The following is a 15,951-nucleotide window of genomic DNA, read 5'->3' as shown; positions in this document are numbered from 1 at the left end:
TTAAATGAAAAGCACCGAAAGGACACTGCTTGTCACATGTTAAATACTCAATAAATATTAGCTACTAAAATAGTCACTGCTAACACCGTCAACATTAGTCTTTATTGTTAACATTAGTACCACTACTACAACCACCAAGTACGTCACAGCATTATTTCATCTTCACAAAAGGACTTACGAAGGATAACTATTATCTCTATTATCCAATGAGGAAAAGTAGATAAAAAAACAATTCACACAGTTTATAAATATCATACTGGGATCTGAGCCTAGTAGCATGAGCCTAAAGTCTATATAATAAGCACACAATGACACTGTCTCTCAAAAGGGGCAGGAGGGACTCAGGTGTGATAAGTAATAAAATTTTCTAAGCAATATGATTTACTGATCATTTATTATGCTCCAAGACCTCCTCTAGGCTCTAGGGATGCAGGAGGACAAGACAGATGAAATCTCTTCTCTCATATGAGACAGGCAAGGGAAGAGAAAAATATCAAACAGTGAGAAGTACACTAAAGAGAATTAGAATTAAGAGTGATGTGTCTTTTTCAATTCTTCTTTAATTTCCCGGTTGACCCATTCATTCTTTAGAAGGATACTGTTTAGTCTCCATGTATTTGGGTTCTTTCCAAACTTCCTTTTGTGGTTGAGTTCTAGCTTTAGAGCATTGTGGTCTGAAAATATGCAGGGAATGATCCCAATCTTTTGATACCGGTTGAGTCCTGATTTAGGACCGAGGATGTGATCTATTCTGGAGAATGTTCCATGTGCACTAGAGAAGAATGTGTATTCTGTTGCTTTGGGATGAAATATTCTGAATATATCTGTGATGTCCATCTGGTCCAGTGAGTCATTTAAGGCCTTTATTTCCTTGCTGATCTTTTGCTTGGATGACCTGTCCATTTCAGTGAGGGGAGTGTTAAAGTCCCCTACTATTATTGTATTATTGTTGATGTGTTTCTTTGATTTTGTTATTAATTGGTTTATATAGTTGGCTGCTCCCACATTGGGGGCATAGATATTTAAAATTGTTAAATCTTCTTGTTGGACAGACCCTTTGAGTATGATATAGTGTCCTTCCTCATCTCTTATTATAGTCTTTGGCTTAAAATCTAATTGATCTGATATAAGGATTGCCACTCCTGCTTTCTTCTGATGTCCATTAGCATGGTAAATTCTTTTCCACCCCCTCACTTTAAATCTGGAGGTGTCTTCGGGCTTAAAATGTGTTTCTTGGAGGCAACATATAGATGGGTTTTGTTTTTTTTATCCATTCTGATACCCTGTGTCTTTTGACAGGGGCATTTAGCCCATTCACATTCAGGGTAACTATTGAGAGATATGAATTTAGTGCCATTGTATTGCCTGTAAGGTGACTGTTACTGTATATGGTCTCTGTTCCTTTCTGATCTACCACTTGTAGGCTCTCTCTTTGCTTAGAGGACCCCTTTCAATATTTCCTGTAGAGCTGGTTTGGTATTTGCAAATTCTTTCAGTTGTTGTTTGTCCTGGAAGCTTTTAATCTCTCCTTCTATTTTCAATGATAGCCTAGCTGGATATAGTATTCTTGGCTGCATGTTTTTCTCGTTTAGTGCTCTGAAAATATCATGCCAGCTCTTTCTGGCCTGCCAGGTCTCTGTGGATAAGTCAGCTGCCAATCTAATATTTTTACCATTGTATGTTACAGACTTCTTTTCCCGGGCTGCTTTCAGGATTTTCTCTTTGTCATTGAGACTTGTAAATTTTACTATTAGGTGACGGGGTGTGGGCCTATTCTTATTGATTTTGAGGGGCATTCTCTGAACCTCCTGAATTTTGATGCTCGTTCCCTTTGCCATATTGGGGAAATTCTCCCCAATAATTCTCTCCAGTATACCTTCTGCTCCCCTCTCACTTTCTTCTTCTTCTGGAATCCCAATTATTCTAATGTTGTTTCGTCTTATGGTGTCACTTATCTCTCGAATTCTCCCCTCGTGGTCCAGTAGCTGTTTGTCCCTCTTTTGCTCAGCTTCTTTATTCTCTATCATTTGGTCTTCTATATCACTAATTCTTTCTTCTGCCTCATTTATCCTAGCAGTGAGAGCCTCCATTTTTGATTGCACCTCATTAATAGCTTTTTTGATTTCAACTTGGTTAGATTTTAGTTCTTTTATTTCTCCAGAAAGGGCTTTTATATCTCTCGAGAGGGTTTCTCTAATATCTTCCATGCCTTTTTCGAGCCCGGCTAGAACCTTGAGAATTGTCATTCTGAACTCTAGATCTGACATATTACCGATGTCTGTATTGATTAGGTCCCTAGCCTTCGGTACTGCCTCTTGTTCTTTTTTTTGTGTTGAATTTTTACGTCTTGTCATTTTGTCCAGATAAGAGTAAATGAAGGGGCAAGTAAAATACTAAAAGGGTGGCAACAACCCCAGGAAAATATGCTTTAACCAAATTAGAAGAGATCCAAAATCGTGAGTGGGGAGAAAGGGGATAAAAAGAGGTTCAAAAAGGAAGAAAGAAAAAAGAAAAAAAAAAAAGAAAAGAAAGGAAAAGAATTTTAAAAAAAAGAAAACACCTAAGAAAAATGTAAAAATATATATATATATATTAGATAAACTAGTAAAAAATCGTTAAAAAAGAAAAAGGTAACAGTTAAAAAAAAAATTTTACCCGAAGGCGAGAAAAAAAAAAAAAAAAAAAAAAGAAAAAATTAAATTAACTGCAAGACTAAAAAAAATCACAGGAAAAAAGCCATGAGTTCCGTGCTTGGCTTTCTCCTCCTCTGGAATTCTGCTGCTCTCCTTGGTATTGAAACCGCACTCCTTGGTAGGTGAACTTGGTCTCGGCTGGATTTCTTGTTGATCTTCTGGGGGAGGGGCCTGTTGTAGTGATTCTCAAGTGTCTTTGCCCCAGGCGGAATTACACCGCCCTTACCCGGGGCCGGGGTGAGTAATCCGCTCGGGTTTGCTTTCAGGAGCTTTTGTTCCCTGAGCGCTTTCCGTAGAGTTCCAGAGGACGGGAATACAAATGGCGGCCTCCTGGTCTCCGGCCCGGAGGAGCCGAGAGCCCAGGGCCCCACTCCTCAGTGCGCCCTCAGAGAACAGCGCCCAGTTACTCCCGTCTGCCTGACCTCCGGCCGCGCTCCGAGCTCACCGAGCCTGCGACCGGTTCAAGGTAACACGGAGCTGCGAGCTTACTGTCGGCTCTGTCTCTGTAGCCGGCTTTCCCGTTCCAATACCCGCAAGCTCTGCGACACTCAGACACCCCCGATCCTTCTGTGACCCTGCGGGACCTGAGGCCACGCTGACCCCGCGTGGGCTTCGCCCTGGTTTAGCCTCTGGAGCGATGTCCCTCAGCGGAACAGACTTTTAAAGGTCCTGATTTTGTGCGCGGTTGCTCCGCCGCTTGCCGGGAGCCGGCCCCTCCCCCGGAGGTCTATCTTCCCGTCGCTTTGGATTCACTTCTCCGCCAGTCCTACCTTTCAGAAAGTGGTTGTTTTTCTGTTTCCAGAATTGCTGTTCTTCTTCTCTTCGATCTGCCGATGGATTTTCAGGTGTTTGCAATCTTTAGATAAGCTATCTAGCTGATCTCCGGCTAGCTGAAGCAGTCTCAGCTTGCTACTTCTCCGCCATCTTGACTACTGGGATTTCATCAAGATCAAAAGCTTTTGCACAGCAAAGGAAACAGTTAACAAAATCAAAAGACAACTGACAGAATGGGAGAAGATATTTGCAAACGACATATCAGATAAAGGACTAGTGTCCAGAATCTATAAAGAGCTTAGCAAACTCAACACCCAAAGAACAAATAATCCAATCAAGAAATGGGCAGAGGACATGAACAGACATTTCTGCAAAGAAGACATCCAGATGGCGAACAGACACATGAAAAAGTGCTCCATATCACTCGGCATCAGGGAAATACAAATCAAAACCACAATGAGATATCACCTCACACCAGTCAGAATGGCTAAAATCAACAAGTCAGGAAATGACAGATGCTGGCGAGGATGCGGAGAAAGGGGGAACCCTCCTACACTGTTGGTGGGAATGCAAGCTGGTGCAGCCACTCTGGAAAACAGCATGGAGGTTCCTCAAAATGTTGAAAATAGAACTGCCCTATGACCCAGCAATCGCACTATTGGGTATTTACCCTAAAGATACAAATGTAGTGATCCAAAGGGACACATGCGCCCGAATGTTTATAGCAGCAATGTCCACAATAGCCAAACTATGGAAAGAACCTAGATGTCCATCAACAGATGAATGGATCAAGAAGATGTGGTATATATACACAATGGAATACTATGCAGCCATCAAAAGAAATGAAATCTTGCCATTTGCAACAACATGGATGGAACTAGAGCGTATCATGCTTAGCGAAATAAGTCAGGCGGAGAAAGACAACTATCATATGATCTCCCTGATATGAGGAAGTGGTGATGCAACATGGAGGCTTAAGTGGGTAGAAGAATAAATGAAACAAGATGGGATTGGGAGGGAGACAAACCATAAGTGACTCTTAATCTCACAAAACAAACTGAGGGTTGCCGGGGGGAGGGGGTTTGGGAGAAGGGGGTGGGATTATGGACATTGGGGAGGGTATGTGATTTGGTGAGTGCTGTGAAGTGTGTAAACCTGGTGATTCACAGACCTGTACCCCTGGGGATAAAAATATATGTTTATAAAAAATAAAAAATTAAAAAAAAAAAAATGAGTGATGTGTCTAACGTGGATGGAACTAAAGGGTATTATGCTTAGCGAAATAAGTCAATCGGAGAAAGACAACTATCATATGATCTCCCTGATATAAGGAAGTGGAGATGCAACATGGGGGGTTAAGGGGGTAGGAGAAGAATAAATGAAACAAGATGGGATTGGGAGGGAGACAAACCATAAGTGACTCTTAATCTCACAAACAGACTGAGGGTTGCTGGGGGGAGGGGGGTTCGGAGAAGGGGGGTGGGGTTATGGACACTGGGGAGGGTATGTGCTATGGTGAGTGCAGTGAAGTGTGTAAACCTGGCGATTCACAGAACTGTACCCCTGGGGATAAAAATATATGTTTATAAAAAATAAAAAATTTAAAAAAAAAAGAGTGATGTGTCTGGGGGCCACTTAGATTGGATAGGCAGAAAAGGCCTTTCTAAGGAGACTTAAGCTTAAGATGAGAACCTAACAGACAACTGAAAGGGACAAGCACAAGCTACCAAACAGCAGGAGAGAGGGCTTTCCAGGCAGAGGAAATAGCTATTACAGAGAACCTAACTGAAACAAAATTGTCCCTTAAGCAACCAAACCAAGCCAGTATGCCTGAAAAGCAATAGGTGAGGAATACAGTGTTCCATGAGTAGATTACAGAGATGCAACATCAGGTGCCTTGAGTCACCCAAGGGAAGGGACTGTGGATTTTATGCTTAAACGTAATAAATTATCACAGGAACGTGGCATGATCTGACTTACATGTTTAAAAGAATCTTCTTACTGCAAGGTAGAGAACAGATTGTAGTAAGGGAAAAATATGAATTCTTTCCAGGCTATCTCAGTAATTTAGGGAAAAATATGTATTCTTTCCAGGCTATCTCAGTAATTTAGACCAGAGATGAACGTGGCTTAAACTAGGGAGGCAGGAGTACAGCTGGAGAAAAATAGACAGATTTTAGTATACATTTTTGGCGATGGAGTAGAAAGGATTTACAAATGAACTGAAAAAAATGATGAAGAAGAAGGAATAACCTCTGTATTTTTAGCCTGAAGAGCCAGCAAAATAGTAGCTTACTGAGATGAAGAAGATTAAGGGAGGCCCATGTTTGGGGTAGGAACAGAAATTAGAGGTAAGAGTTTGATTTTGGCCAGGTTTCATTTGAGAAGCCTATCATATATTCATTTGGAAATGTTCAAGTAGGTGCCTGGATCAGAATCAGGAACTCTGGAAGTTCCTCTTATCATTTCTCTCACCTCCCAGAAGACTGATGATAAAGAAAACATCATGAGGAAAATAGATTTTAGGTGGCATACTGTGAGTATTCTGTAACAATGTGAAACAGCAAGACAAGACACAGTGCTCCTCATGAAACTATTTCACTTATAGAATCTAAAGCATCATCTCTGCTAAGGATAATGATACAGAGAGAAAGTAAACTTTAAGGTCAATGAGATTCATGCCAGGAGAGTTAAGCCACATCCTACGTCCTCTATTTCTTAAATCTTATAAGATTACAGGGCAAGACCTACTAAGAAGCGATCAGAGCTCCCAGCAGGATCCAATTTACAAGTGTTTTAGAAAATTCCATCCTACTTGAAGGGAACCTGTTTTATATCCAATATAAGACAAAAATAAAGTCTGACTATACATAAAATAATGACTGCTCTCCCTGCTGTCTGACAGGAATTTCCAAGGAAAATGTCATAAAAAATTTCTTTAGTCTTGTGTTATTGACAAAAATGAAATGGACTTGGACTCAAATGAGAACCAGATTCTGGGTAATCTGATTCAAGCTAATTGAATTTTAGCATGACAAGTTTTCTTAATCAAATGGCTACCTAGAGGCTAGATATCAAAATGAGAGAGATAAGCAAACTCATCTGTTTTTGTAGAAGTCCTACTTTTAAATACTTATCAGTAATATTATAAAAGACCATGTTAGGAAAGATAAAAACTAAAATCTATTGGGCAGCTACTAAATAGCAAGTGTTTTGCATATAACATCTTACTTAATCCTCACAATAATTCTTCCAAGTAGGTTTTATTACCCTTATTTTTATAGAGAAAGCAGCCAGTTCTCAAGGATTTAAGTAACTTGCTCAAGATCAAACAACAGTAAACAACAAAGGCAGGATGAGATCCAGGTTTAGCTCAACACAAAATGTGTACTCTTTCCTTAGGCTTTTCAAAGGGGCTATAACCCACAGTGGTCCGGGAACCCAGGTATATGGTATCTCTAAGCCACAAGAAACTTTTTGATTAATTGTCTGTTACATTAGGCTGAAATCAAGGCTATCATATAATGCCTTTAAAAAGAAAAAGAAAAAAAGAGAGAGTCAAAAATGTAAAATAGAGTTGAGTTATGCCCAGAATATATAATAAAACTTTACCAGGTACTGATATGCTCATCAAATCAAATTGATAAAAGAAAATTAATCAAAGAACCTAAAAAGAAATCAGGAAAAAATTCAAGTCTTATGCTGATAAACTCACTTAGATGCTGGTAAACTTAGGGAGCCAAGATAGAGACAGGCTACTTCATTTTAAGAAGGAGTAACTTTCAAAATTATTATCTAAGAATAAAAGTAAAAACACTTCTTAGCTCACTACAAAATGCTCTTAACAATTACTACTAATAATTCAACCACAATACCAATGTGACTGCTATTGCTGACTAGCTCTGTTAACCTAACATATTGTATAACTATAGCAGTCACATGAAAGATGGAGGCAATCTGAGGAATGGATGCTACACTCCTTTCCTAATTTGATAATTTATTTTGCTGGTGGAATTTTCCTATAAATTCAAGGTCTTGTATATTTTACTCCAAGGTTCTTTAAAGAAAAACCTGTACCTCCAGATACCTCTTTGGATTTAAGTAGTCGAAACAAAGAGATGATATTTAACCATAGCACTTATCAGAGCACAACTAAGCATGCACACACAATAAATTGAGTAAAGAGTGGGAATGAAGACAAAATAATAGAAATAAATTCAGGAGAAATAAAGAGGGTTACAATACATAAAACAATCTAGGTACACTAGAAGTTAATTTTCCAAAATCAAGGTACTAGCTTTCATTTTTGGTAACATCCGATAGTATCTAGACAAAAACACCAGGGAAAAGCTCAGCTGTCAGCCAAGGACATGCTTCAGAATAACTGTTAAATAAAATTATTCCTTTTTTTTTTTTTTAGATTTATTTACTTATTTATTTGACAGAGAGACAGAAAGCTACAGCATGAGCAAAGGAAGAGAGAGAAAGAATCCTCAAGCAGACTCCCTGCTGAGTGCAGAGCCTGACACAGGGCTTGATCCCAGAACCCAAAGATCACGACCTGAAATTAAATCGAGCCAGTCACTCAACCAACTGAGCCACCCCGGTGCCCCTGAAATTATTCCTTAAAACACTCTTCTACAGTGATAATGTCCAAGAAATCACAATAGGGAAAATAAATCATTTCCAAAGCAGTATTTCTCAATTAGTAAATAAATGATAAATGCAAACCACTCAGAGTGTTTAGCAGATAAAAGATTTAAGGAGATTTTGGAGTCATTATTAAGTTTTGGTTAAAGGAATCCCCCCAAAAGTGTAAATGTTGAAAGTAATTCACAAGGAATCAGGTCTTTAACATAGCTTAAAACTGTGAAGTTTGGTATATTTCTATTTTGTCTCTTAGTGCATTCTATTTCAATTTAATGATATGGTACTGGAAATGCTTTTTGTATATGAAGCATCTGTATATCAAATACCCTATAATGGTAAAGCACAGTTCTTATGTTTTGAAATTTTCAGTACTATTGATGCATAAAAGCATATCTTCAGTATTCTCTTTCCCTATAACTGCTGAATGACTTTGCTAATGCTGGAAACCCACCAAGCCCTTACTAGGAAAGCCAAAATGGAAAACAGAGCCTGGTGCTTAAAATACAGAAAACACAGTCCAAAGATATATGTCTTCTTGGTCTCTTAGTTCAAAGATTAAACCAGAAATCAACTGTCGATGTTATATATTATATACTATTTTGTTATTTAGCAGATGATAGCTGAAGACAAGAATCATTTTCATTCCTTAATATGAGCATTCTTTTCTGTGATTTTTCCTTAAGCTCCTTCCTATTTCAAGATTTTCCACCTCAATCTTGCCAAAACAGGAATTAAAATCTAAAAGGAAATAAAAATCTGGGCTTTATTGTCAGGGTTTGGGCTGCCTCATCTCACATTTACCTGTTAATGAGTCCCAAGGCTGAATATTCTGCTTAAGGGATATTTGAGACGAAAAGCATCCTCTTGCCAAAGGGCTTCTCCAAGAGTGTTCACACAATGAACAGATTTTAAATGGCCAAGATGGGTCACTACATATAGAAAAAAGCCCTAAAGAAGGCCTTTCCTTCTTTTGTAAAGGAAGACTAGATACAGCCAAAGACCTGAATTCCTAATGAGAATACAAATGTGGTTTCCATTGGATGCATGAACTTTCTTGCATATGTTTTCCAAATCCTAGGGACTCATGAGGGGAGCAATCAGCTTTCATCCAGCTTGCAAAGGGTCTCACCAACATGTCTAAGAGCCACTGTGCCAATATCTCCTCCAGCCTTTATACCAACATGCCAAGGGGTAGAAGGCAAAGCAGATAGCCTTGAAACATAATAGTCTGGGATCTGGAGCAAGTTGTTTTACCTTTGTGAGCTTCCATTTCCTGTCTACGAAATCCTATTTACAAAAATACCTTCTTCAAAGGGGCACCTCAGTGGCTCAGTCAATTAAGCATCAGACTCTTGATTTCAGCTGAGGTCCTGATCTCAGGGTCATGAGATGGAGCCCCACATTGGGCTCTGTGCTGGGCATGGAGGCTTTTTAAGATTCTCTCTTTCCCTCTCCCTCTGCTCCTCCATCCACCTCTCTCTTTAAAAAAGAAGAAGAAGAAGAAGAAGAAGAAAAAACCCTACTTCACAGGTAGTAGATGAGGAAATAATTGTAACACTAACCAAAAATTTCTAATTTAAGAAAGTTACTTCCATTATCCAAGAAGATGATACTCACTTAAGAAACTTTTTAGGTACCCATTTTACAACTGAGGATCCCTGGCACTGAGGTTCCCAGACCCTGGACACATATTGCTAGAGTAAAGACAGGGGCTCCTCTCTACACTTCTCACGCCCTACACAGTATGACTATAGGCCACATTCAACATATAGTACAAACTTGAGTCTAACAAAAACAGAAATGATGCCAGGCTTGGGCCCACCAAAGAGGAAATAAAGCCAAGATGGTATCATATGGTTGACACCAACCTTCAGAAACAAAGGTATTTAAAATTACCAAGTGACCCTTTTGGGGTCTGCACACTTACCAGACCTTAAGAAAGCTGGAGGAGAAGAGACGATGGCATCAGGTGAGCTGGCCATTTCAAATTGTTGACTCTAATCATAAGCGTCGCAGGCTAAACTACAGCAATTTTCAAAACTGTTTAGTGAAGGTTAGAAGCAATCAGCATTAGATTAATTGAAAGCAGTGTGAGCAGTTATTAACATGATGCAGTGTGCAACAAAGGCAATAATCGAGGCTTATTATAATTTTATTTTCTTTTTAATGACTTGAAAATTTGATTTTCTTTGCTTTGATAAATTACATTTGCTTATAGGGACGAGGCAGGAAATATATAATATCCACTTATTAAACATTACACAAGTGTAGCATCCTCTATTGAGCAGTGAAGTGATTCGCTACTATGTAACAATGCTCAGAACTTTGCAGTGGCATCTATCTCAGAGTCAGGTTATATCTTTCAAACTAAGCTCAGTTTATATATTCTTCTAAAAGTAACAAACAGAATCAGGTTGATTGTTTTTAATAACATAGGAAGTCAATAATTCATGCAAAAACTTTATAGTCAACACCTTACAGAGTTAGAACCTGAAACCTCAACTAATTTGGAGGATTGACTTTGAATACTATCTTTTACTACCATGATATAAACACACAGTAACATCCAACATTTATACTATGCACTTAACCCCTTTGCACATGAAACTGACTGCATTCAACAAAAGTTAAATCCAATTTTTTTTTTTCTCACTTAAGAAAGGGAAGGTAGGTTTTCAAAGCTTACTGTTATGATATGCAATTCAGAGAAAATAGAGCCTGGAGAAGAAAATAAACCCTATATGCTTATTAAAAGAAAAGAGAAATGCTGTAAAATAGACGTTGGGGGCAGAGCTCAGATCCCTGGAAGAAAACTCAGGTTACTCTCTTTGACCAGATGTGTTCAATACAATTAACACTTTTTATAGCCCAGGTAGACACATTGTTAGCGGTCAATCAATATTTCAGTATGATACAAAAATTTTAAAAACTGTTTAACAACAATATATGTGACTAATTCAAATAACTTTAATGACTCTGAAATGTACTAAGGACTACTTGCTAAAAAAAATTCTCTCATACTTCCCTGGTAGTTTTGCTATAACCTAAATAAGTAGTGCAAAACTTTTTAAGTAAAGTTTAAAAACAATGAAATTGGCAAGGAAGAGTCAATGACTTTCTCCTGTATGATTTATGAAATTAGACACATTAAAAAAAAAAAGGCAAACCACATAAGAGACAACCAAAAAATACATAAATTGAAAAAACCCCAAACATAATGGGGCATATTAGCTGAAGAAAAAAAAAAAAAACTCTCAATATTAATGCAAATGCAGACTGGTTTTCTGAGGGCCATGCCTTTCTTTGCTTAACATTAGCATCTCTCAACACTGACATATAATAACGTCAATCCTTTAAAAAGGAAGATTCTTAATTAAACACTTGTCATTCCACACATCTTTTCTGTTTATAGGCACACATTTAGCTCAAGATGATATCCAGCCAGCCAGAAAAAAGGGAAGTTTCAATTCTATCTAGAGGAGTGATCAGCCACAAGTGCTAACTTCAAAGTCGTGACTTTGCAATTTGAACAAGTCAGTTCAGGACACTTCCAACTGTTGTAACTGCCTGCGCAGCGTCTTCTGACCTCAGCGGCTTTGGATTTGGGAGGCACCACTGGGAACTGTGAGTCTTGGGGCCACTTGTCCAGGGAAGGGGCCCGCTTCTTTCTGAGCCCTAAGCATGCTCAAACGTGACCCCCTTCACAGCGTAAGGCCTTGTCCCCCCTCGATTCGTGCAACATAGAAAACTCGCAGAACTAGTGAAGAATGTAAAAGGGAGATATGAAATAAGGCAACACATTTCTGCTGCCAGTTTTCTAGGACCAGATCATAGTCACATCTAAGAACGAAGCTGATTTTTGAGGGAGGACGCACTCCCCCCAGGAAACTGGCAGCCACCTGATTTCTAAAGACTCGGGGCTTAGTCGACACCACCACCTACTTTGGGGGGGGGCACATACGAAATAGCATTGGGGAAAAACACATGTGGTAAAGTTGGGGCCACTACCAACTGGTGCGGATGGGGGTAGACAGGAGTAAGGAGGCCATGGACCGCCCTCTGCTTTCTAAGGGGACACACGCGGGCACAGGTTTAGCCCCAGGACCCCCACCACCCTCCCGTCCAAGTCGCTTGAGGGGGAGCACCACCCGGGTGCTGGGGAAGGGGGTGACGCTCCAGCCAGCCAAACCTGAGCGCTTGGCCCGGGCTCTTCGCTCCAACACCTTCCAGCTCACTTCAGCCATGAGCCCCGCCAACCCCAACACGGCTCTCGGGCAGCCGCCTTGGCCACCGCCCCCGGGGCCGCCTGTCAGCTCCTCCCGGCCGGCCCCGCCCCCCCCCCCGCGCGACACTGTCGAGAGGCGCGCCGGCCGGAAGTGAGCGCAAGGGCGATTTTCAACCTAGTTCCGCGGCCTCCCAAGCGCCAGAGGTTTAGCTCTTGGGGAGAGTGAGCGGGGAACCGGCGGCGGCTCGTTCGAGCGTCTGGGCAGTGCGATTTCTTTCTCGGCCGGCGGCACGGTGCTTTCCGGCTGCCGTCAAGCGCGGCAGTGGGCCGGCGGGCGGGAGCCGAGGGGCTGCCATGGCGGCGGCGGGCCGGCTGCCGAGCTCCTGGGTGCTGCTGGCGCCGCTGCTTGGGGGGCTCGCGCTGCTGGGAGTCGGGCCGGTCCCGGCGCGGGCGCTGCACAACGTCACGGCCGAGCTCTTTGGGGCCGAGGCCTGGGGCACCCTGGCGGCCTTCGGAGACCTCAACTCCGACAAGCAGACGGACCTCTTCGTGCTGCGGGAAAGTCAGTGCTTGCCCGGCCCTCCCTCTGTCCGCTGTCCCTGTGCCCCTCCCGGTGTTCCCACACCCCTAGCCCGGATGGCCAGTCCTCCTGCATTTCCCAGCCCTTCTCTCCCAACCCTCTTTCTCTCTTAATTTCCAGCATCCTTTGTAGCTTGCCCGTTTTCTCCATCTTTTCCAGCCCTGGATGCTGGCCTGGCCACCCCACGGTTTGATCTACCTACGAGAGCCCTAGAAACACCCCAGGGTTTTGTGTTGTTCCTGAGAAGCCTGAGGCCTTCACCCGAGTACCTTCTGCTCCCCCATGCAATCACCTGCTTTCCCAAGTCCTTCCTGATTCCCAGGAGTCTTTTTAGCTTCCCTCTGCCTTCCCTCCCCAAATCCCTTCATTCCTCTGCTTTACTTCCTTCGATATTCCTTCTCCTTTAATGAACTGGGAAAGATGCAACTTGACAGTTTCTTCTGATCCCTACCTCCTCATTTGCTTTATTCACCCGCCCCTCACTTTTTCAGGGTCCCAGCTTTAAAGCTACTGTATTCACTCTCCGCCCCCTGTCTCCCCGCCCCCTGTGCCCTAAACACTTCACAGCTCACACAACCATTTTGAAGGGACCATTGAGAAACCCAGCGTTTATCAATGTTAAACTGCGGATTCTTCTCCCTCCTGAGCTGTGTAGTCTTATGAGCACCTGACCTTTTCCTCACTTCGGTCACCACCCTAATCTTCCAAATCTCTGCTTTCCTTGTCAACTTGAGGTTCTTAGGAGTTCTTTGCTTTAATCATCACTAAACAAACTTTATTGTAAATCTTGATGCTGACAATGGATATTAAAGGGTCTTAACATTTCGAGTACCCACAGAACTGGGTAGATCAAGGCCATTAAGGGAGGAGGTGAAACAGGTTTATACAGAGCTTAACTAACAGGATCTTGGTCCAAGTTTTTTGTGGCTCTTATAAATATACCAAAGCCTCTTGTGGACTGTGGATACTTTTCCTATCTTTGTATGACTATGTATTTATTGCAAGAAGGGTGCATACTGCCAAACCTGTATCTATTCCATCCAAACTGAATTCAAAAAGTTGGCTTGGGCTTAATTAAACAGTTTCAAAAGTGTGTTCCAGTGAGTTCTCATGAATGCATCCATTGAGTTCCAGTGCATCAACTTGGGTGATGGTTCCGTAGAAGCCACAAGAGGAGGACCTTAGGAGATTCAACTTTTTCTTAAATATGTAATCATGTCCTTGTTACTAGTTAGATACCTACAGTAGGAGTTCCTGTTTCTTGGGGCAATGCATCTGTGTGATAAACTCAACAGCCTTATAAGAGGTCATGTTGGTAGGTTTGGGAGATAAGGCTTGACATATACTATAGGTAAAAGGCGTGTTCTTTATATATTCTTTTAAGTCACCTGATCTGATTCCTGGCAGAAGCCATTGGCCTCAGTTTGTTTTGATCAGCCTCATTTTCTGTGTTCATCCTTCCTGTTTCTGTGCCACTTCAACACTGAATTTGTGATATACTGTTAGGTATCCCCATTCCATCAGACAAGTAGGACTCACCTTGAGAGGGCAGAGGAACTGGAGTAAAATAAAAGGTTTTTTGTTAAGAACAGCACCCAGAAAGCTTTTTGTAACCACTGATTAGAGGTATTACCTGGAAATATTTCTCTAATAATGTATATTCACTTCTTTTAGGAAATGATTTAATCGTCTTTTTGGCAGACCAGAATGCACCCTATTTTAAACCCAAAGTAAAAGTGTCTTTGAAGTAAGTACAAATGTATATTTTCCTGTAAAAACAATCATTGTTGTAATGATTGATATGCAATAGCTAGTTGAATTGTCTTTGAATCAATTTTACTCAACTGTGTTGACACAAAACCATGAGGTATAGGTAGCAAGTGATTTGTTAGGAAAAATATTGAGTATACCAAAGTTTAAAAAATTACTTACTTTTTAAAAAAATCAATATGTTTGAGTAAATTAGGTTTGTTCCTGCATAAACACCCTTCATTCTCTTGCAATCTAATACCCCTTCGTGAATGTGTTGGAGATTGTCCCTCATCCTGAGTGTGCACATGGCACCAGCTCATTCACAGGTTTATCAGGTCAACTGTGTGTTGAGGGTAGGAGGGGGCCTTTATTTGCACTGGGAAAAGGTCAGTGATCTTTGTGCTCATTTCTTTTTGCTTGGTAAGTGGTGGGTTTTTTAAGGTTTATTTTGAAAGAATTTAAATCAAGCTGAATTTTAGATTTGTTCAAATAATAGTTCTTATTTTTATTTTATGTCACTGACATGGCCTGAAACTCAGTGATCATCATCAGTAATGAACCAGCACAGTTTTGAAACATCAAGAAGCAAGCACTGATTGATGACTGGTTCAAGGAAGACTTGTACAGACTAAAGTGGAAACTTCTAGGAAGTTACAGGATTTCAGTGACCCTCAGTATAATTTAGGTGCAGGCTTTTAAGTTTGGGGACACAGCATTAACAAGAGATAGCAGTAAGCGTGTTGTGAAATGGAGATGGAAAGATTTACTTAGCTGAAATGGATGGTATACTTTGGAGAGTTATGGACCAAGAAGATGAGATCAGGGAGGACTAGGAACCTGTGATAATGTTATCACAACGCCTTTGAACTGAATCCCATGAAAGGTAGGGAATCATTACAGGTTCTTGTTTAAAGGAAAGATGAAGGGGCGTCTGGGTGGCTCAGTTGTTTAGCTTCTGCTTTGGCTCAGGTCATGATCCCAGAGTCCTGGGATCAAGCCCCAGGTCAGGCACTCTGCTCAGTTGGAAGCCTGCTTCTCCCTCTCCCACTCCTGCTTGTGTTCCCTATCTTGCTGTGTCTCTCTCTGTCAAATAATAAATAAAATCTTAAAAAAAAAAAAAAAAGGAAAGATGAAAAAAATGGTATTTTAAGTTGATTTACTTGTTAACCATTTACAGGGTGAATTGGTTTGTAGAAAGGTAAGAAATTACTTAGGAAACAGTTTAAAAAATATTTAATTCCCTTTGTGGGCTAATAATGATTGCTCAGACTCTACAA

General features: G+C 40.9%; 2 protein-coding genes across 3 annotated transcripts in view; one reads left to right on the top strand and one right to left on the bottom strand.

The window, feature by feature from the left end:
- The window catches only part of PHKB (phosphorylase kinase regulatory subunit beta), a 242,624-nt gene extending 230,169 nt beyond the window's left edge, over positions 1–12,455 (bottom strand). For both annotated transcript variants that reach the window (XM_045076026.1, XM_004744118.3), the window contains exons 1-2: positions 12,307–12,455; positions 10,045–10,157 (exon numbers count right to left, since the gene is read on the bottom strand). In XM_045076026.1, coding sequence (XP_044931961.1) covers positions 10,045–10,099 — 55 coding nt within the window. In that variant the 5' untranslated portion in view covers positions 10,100–10,157; positions 12,307–12,455. The remainder of the gene's footprint in view (positions 1–10,044; positions 10,158–12,306) is intronic.
- A 15-nt stretch (positions 12,456–12,470) lies between these two features.
- ITFG1 (integrin alpha FG-GAP repeat containing 1) overlaps positions 12,471–15,951 on the top strand; it is a 314,234-nt gene continuing 310,753 nt past the window's right edge. Inside the window, exons 1-2 of the mRNA XM_013052089.2 lie at positions 12,471–12,904; positions 14,597–14,669. Coding sequence (XP_012907543.2) covers positions 12,697–12,904; positions 14,597–14,669 — 281 coding nt within the window. The 5' untranslated portion in view covers positions 12,471–12,696. The remainder of the gene's footprint in view (positions 12,905–14,596; positions 14,670–15,951) is intronic.

This window comes from Mustela putorius, unplaced genomic scaffold, assembly GCF_011764305.1.
Source record: "Mustela putorius furo isolate JIRA1106 unplaced genomic scaffold, ASM1176430v1.1 tig00000174_pilon_pilon_pilon, whole genome shotgun sequence".
Taxonomy (NCBI): Eukaryota; Metazoa; Chordata; class Mammalia; order Carnivora; family Mustelidae; genus Mustela; species Mustela putorius.
This window is presented reverse-complemented; position numbering and strand designations above follow the sequence as displayed.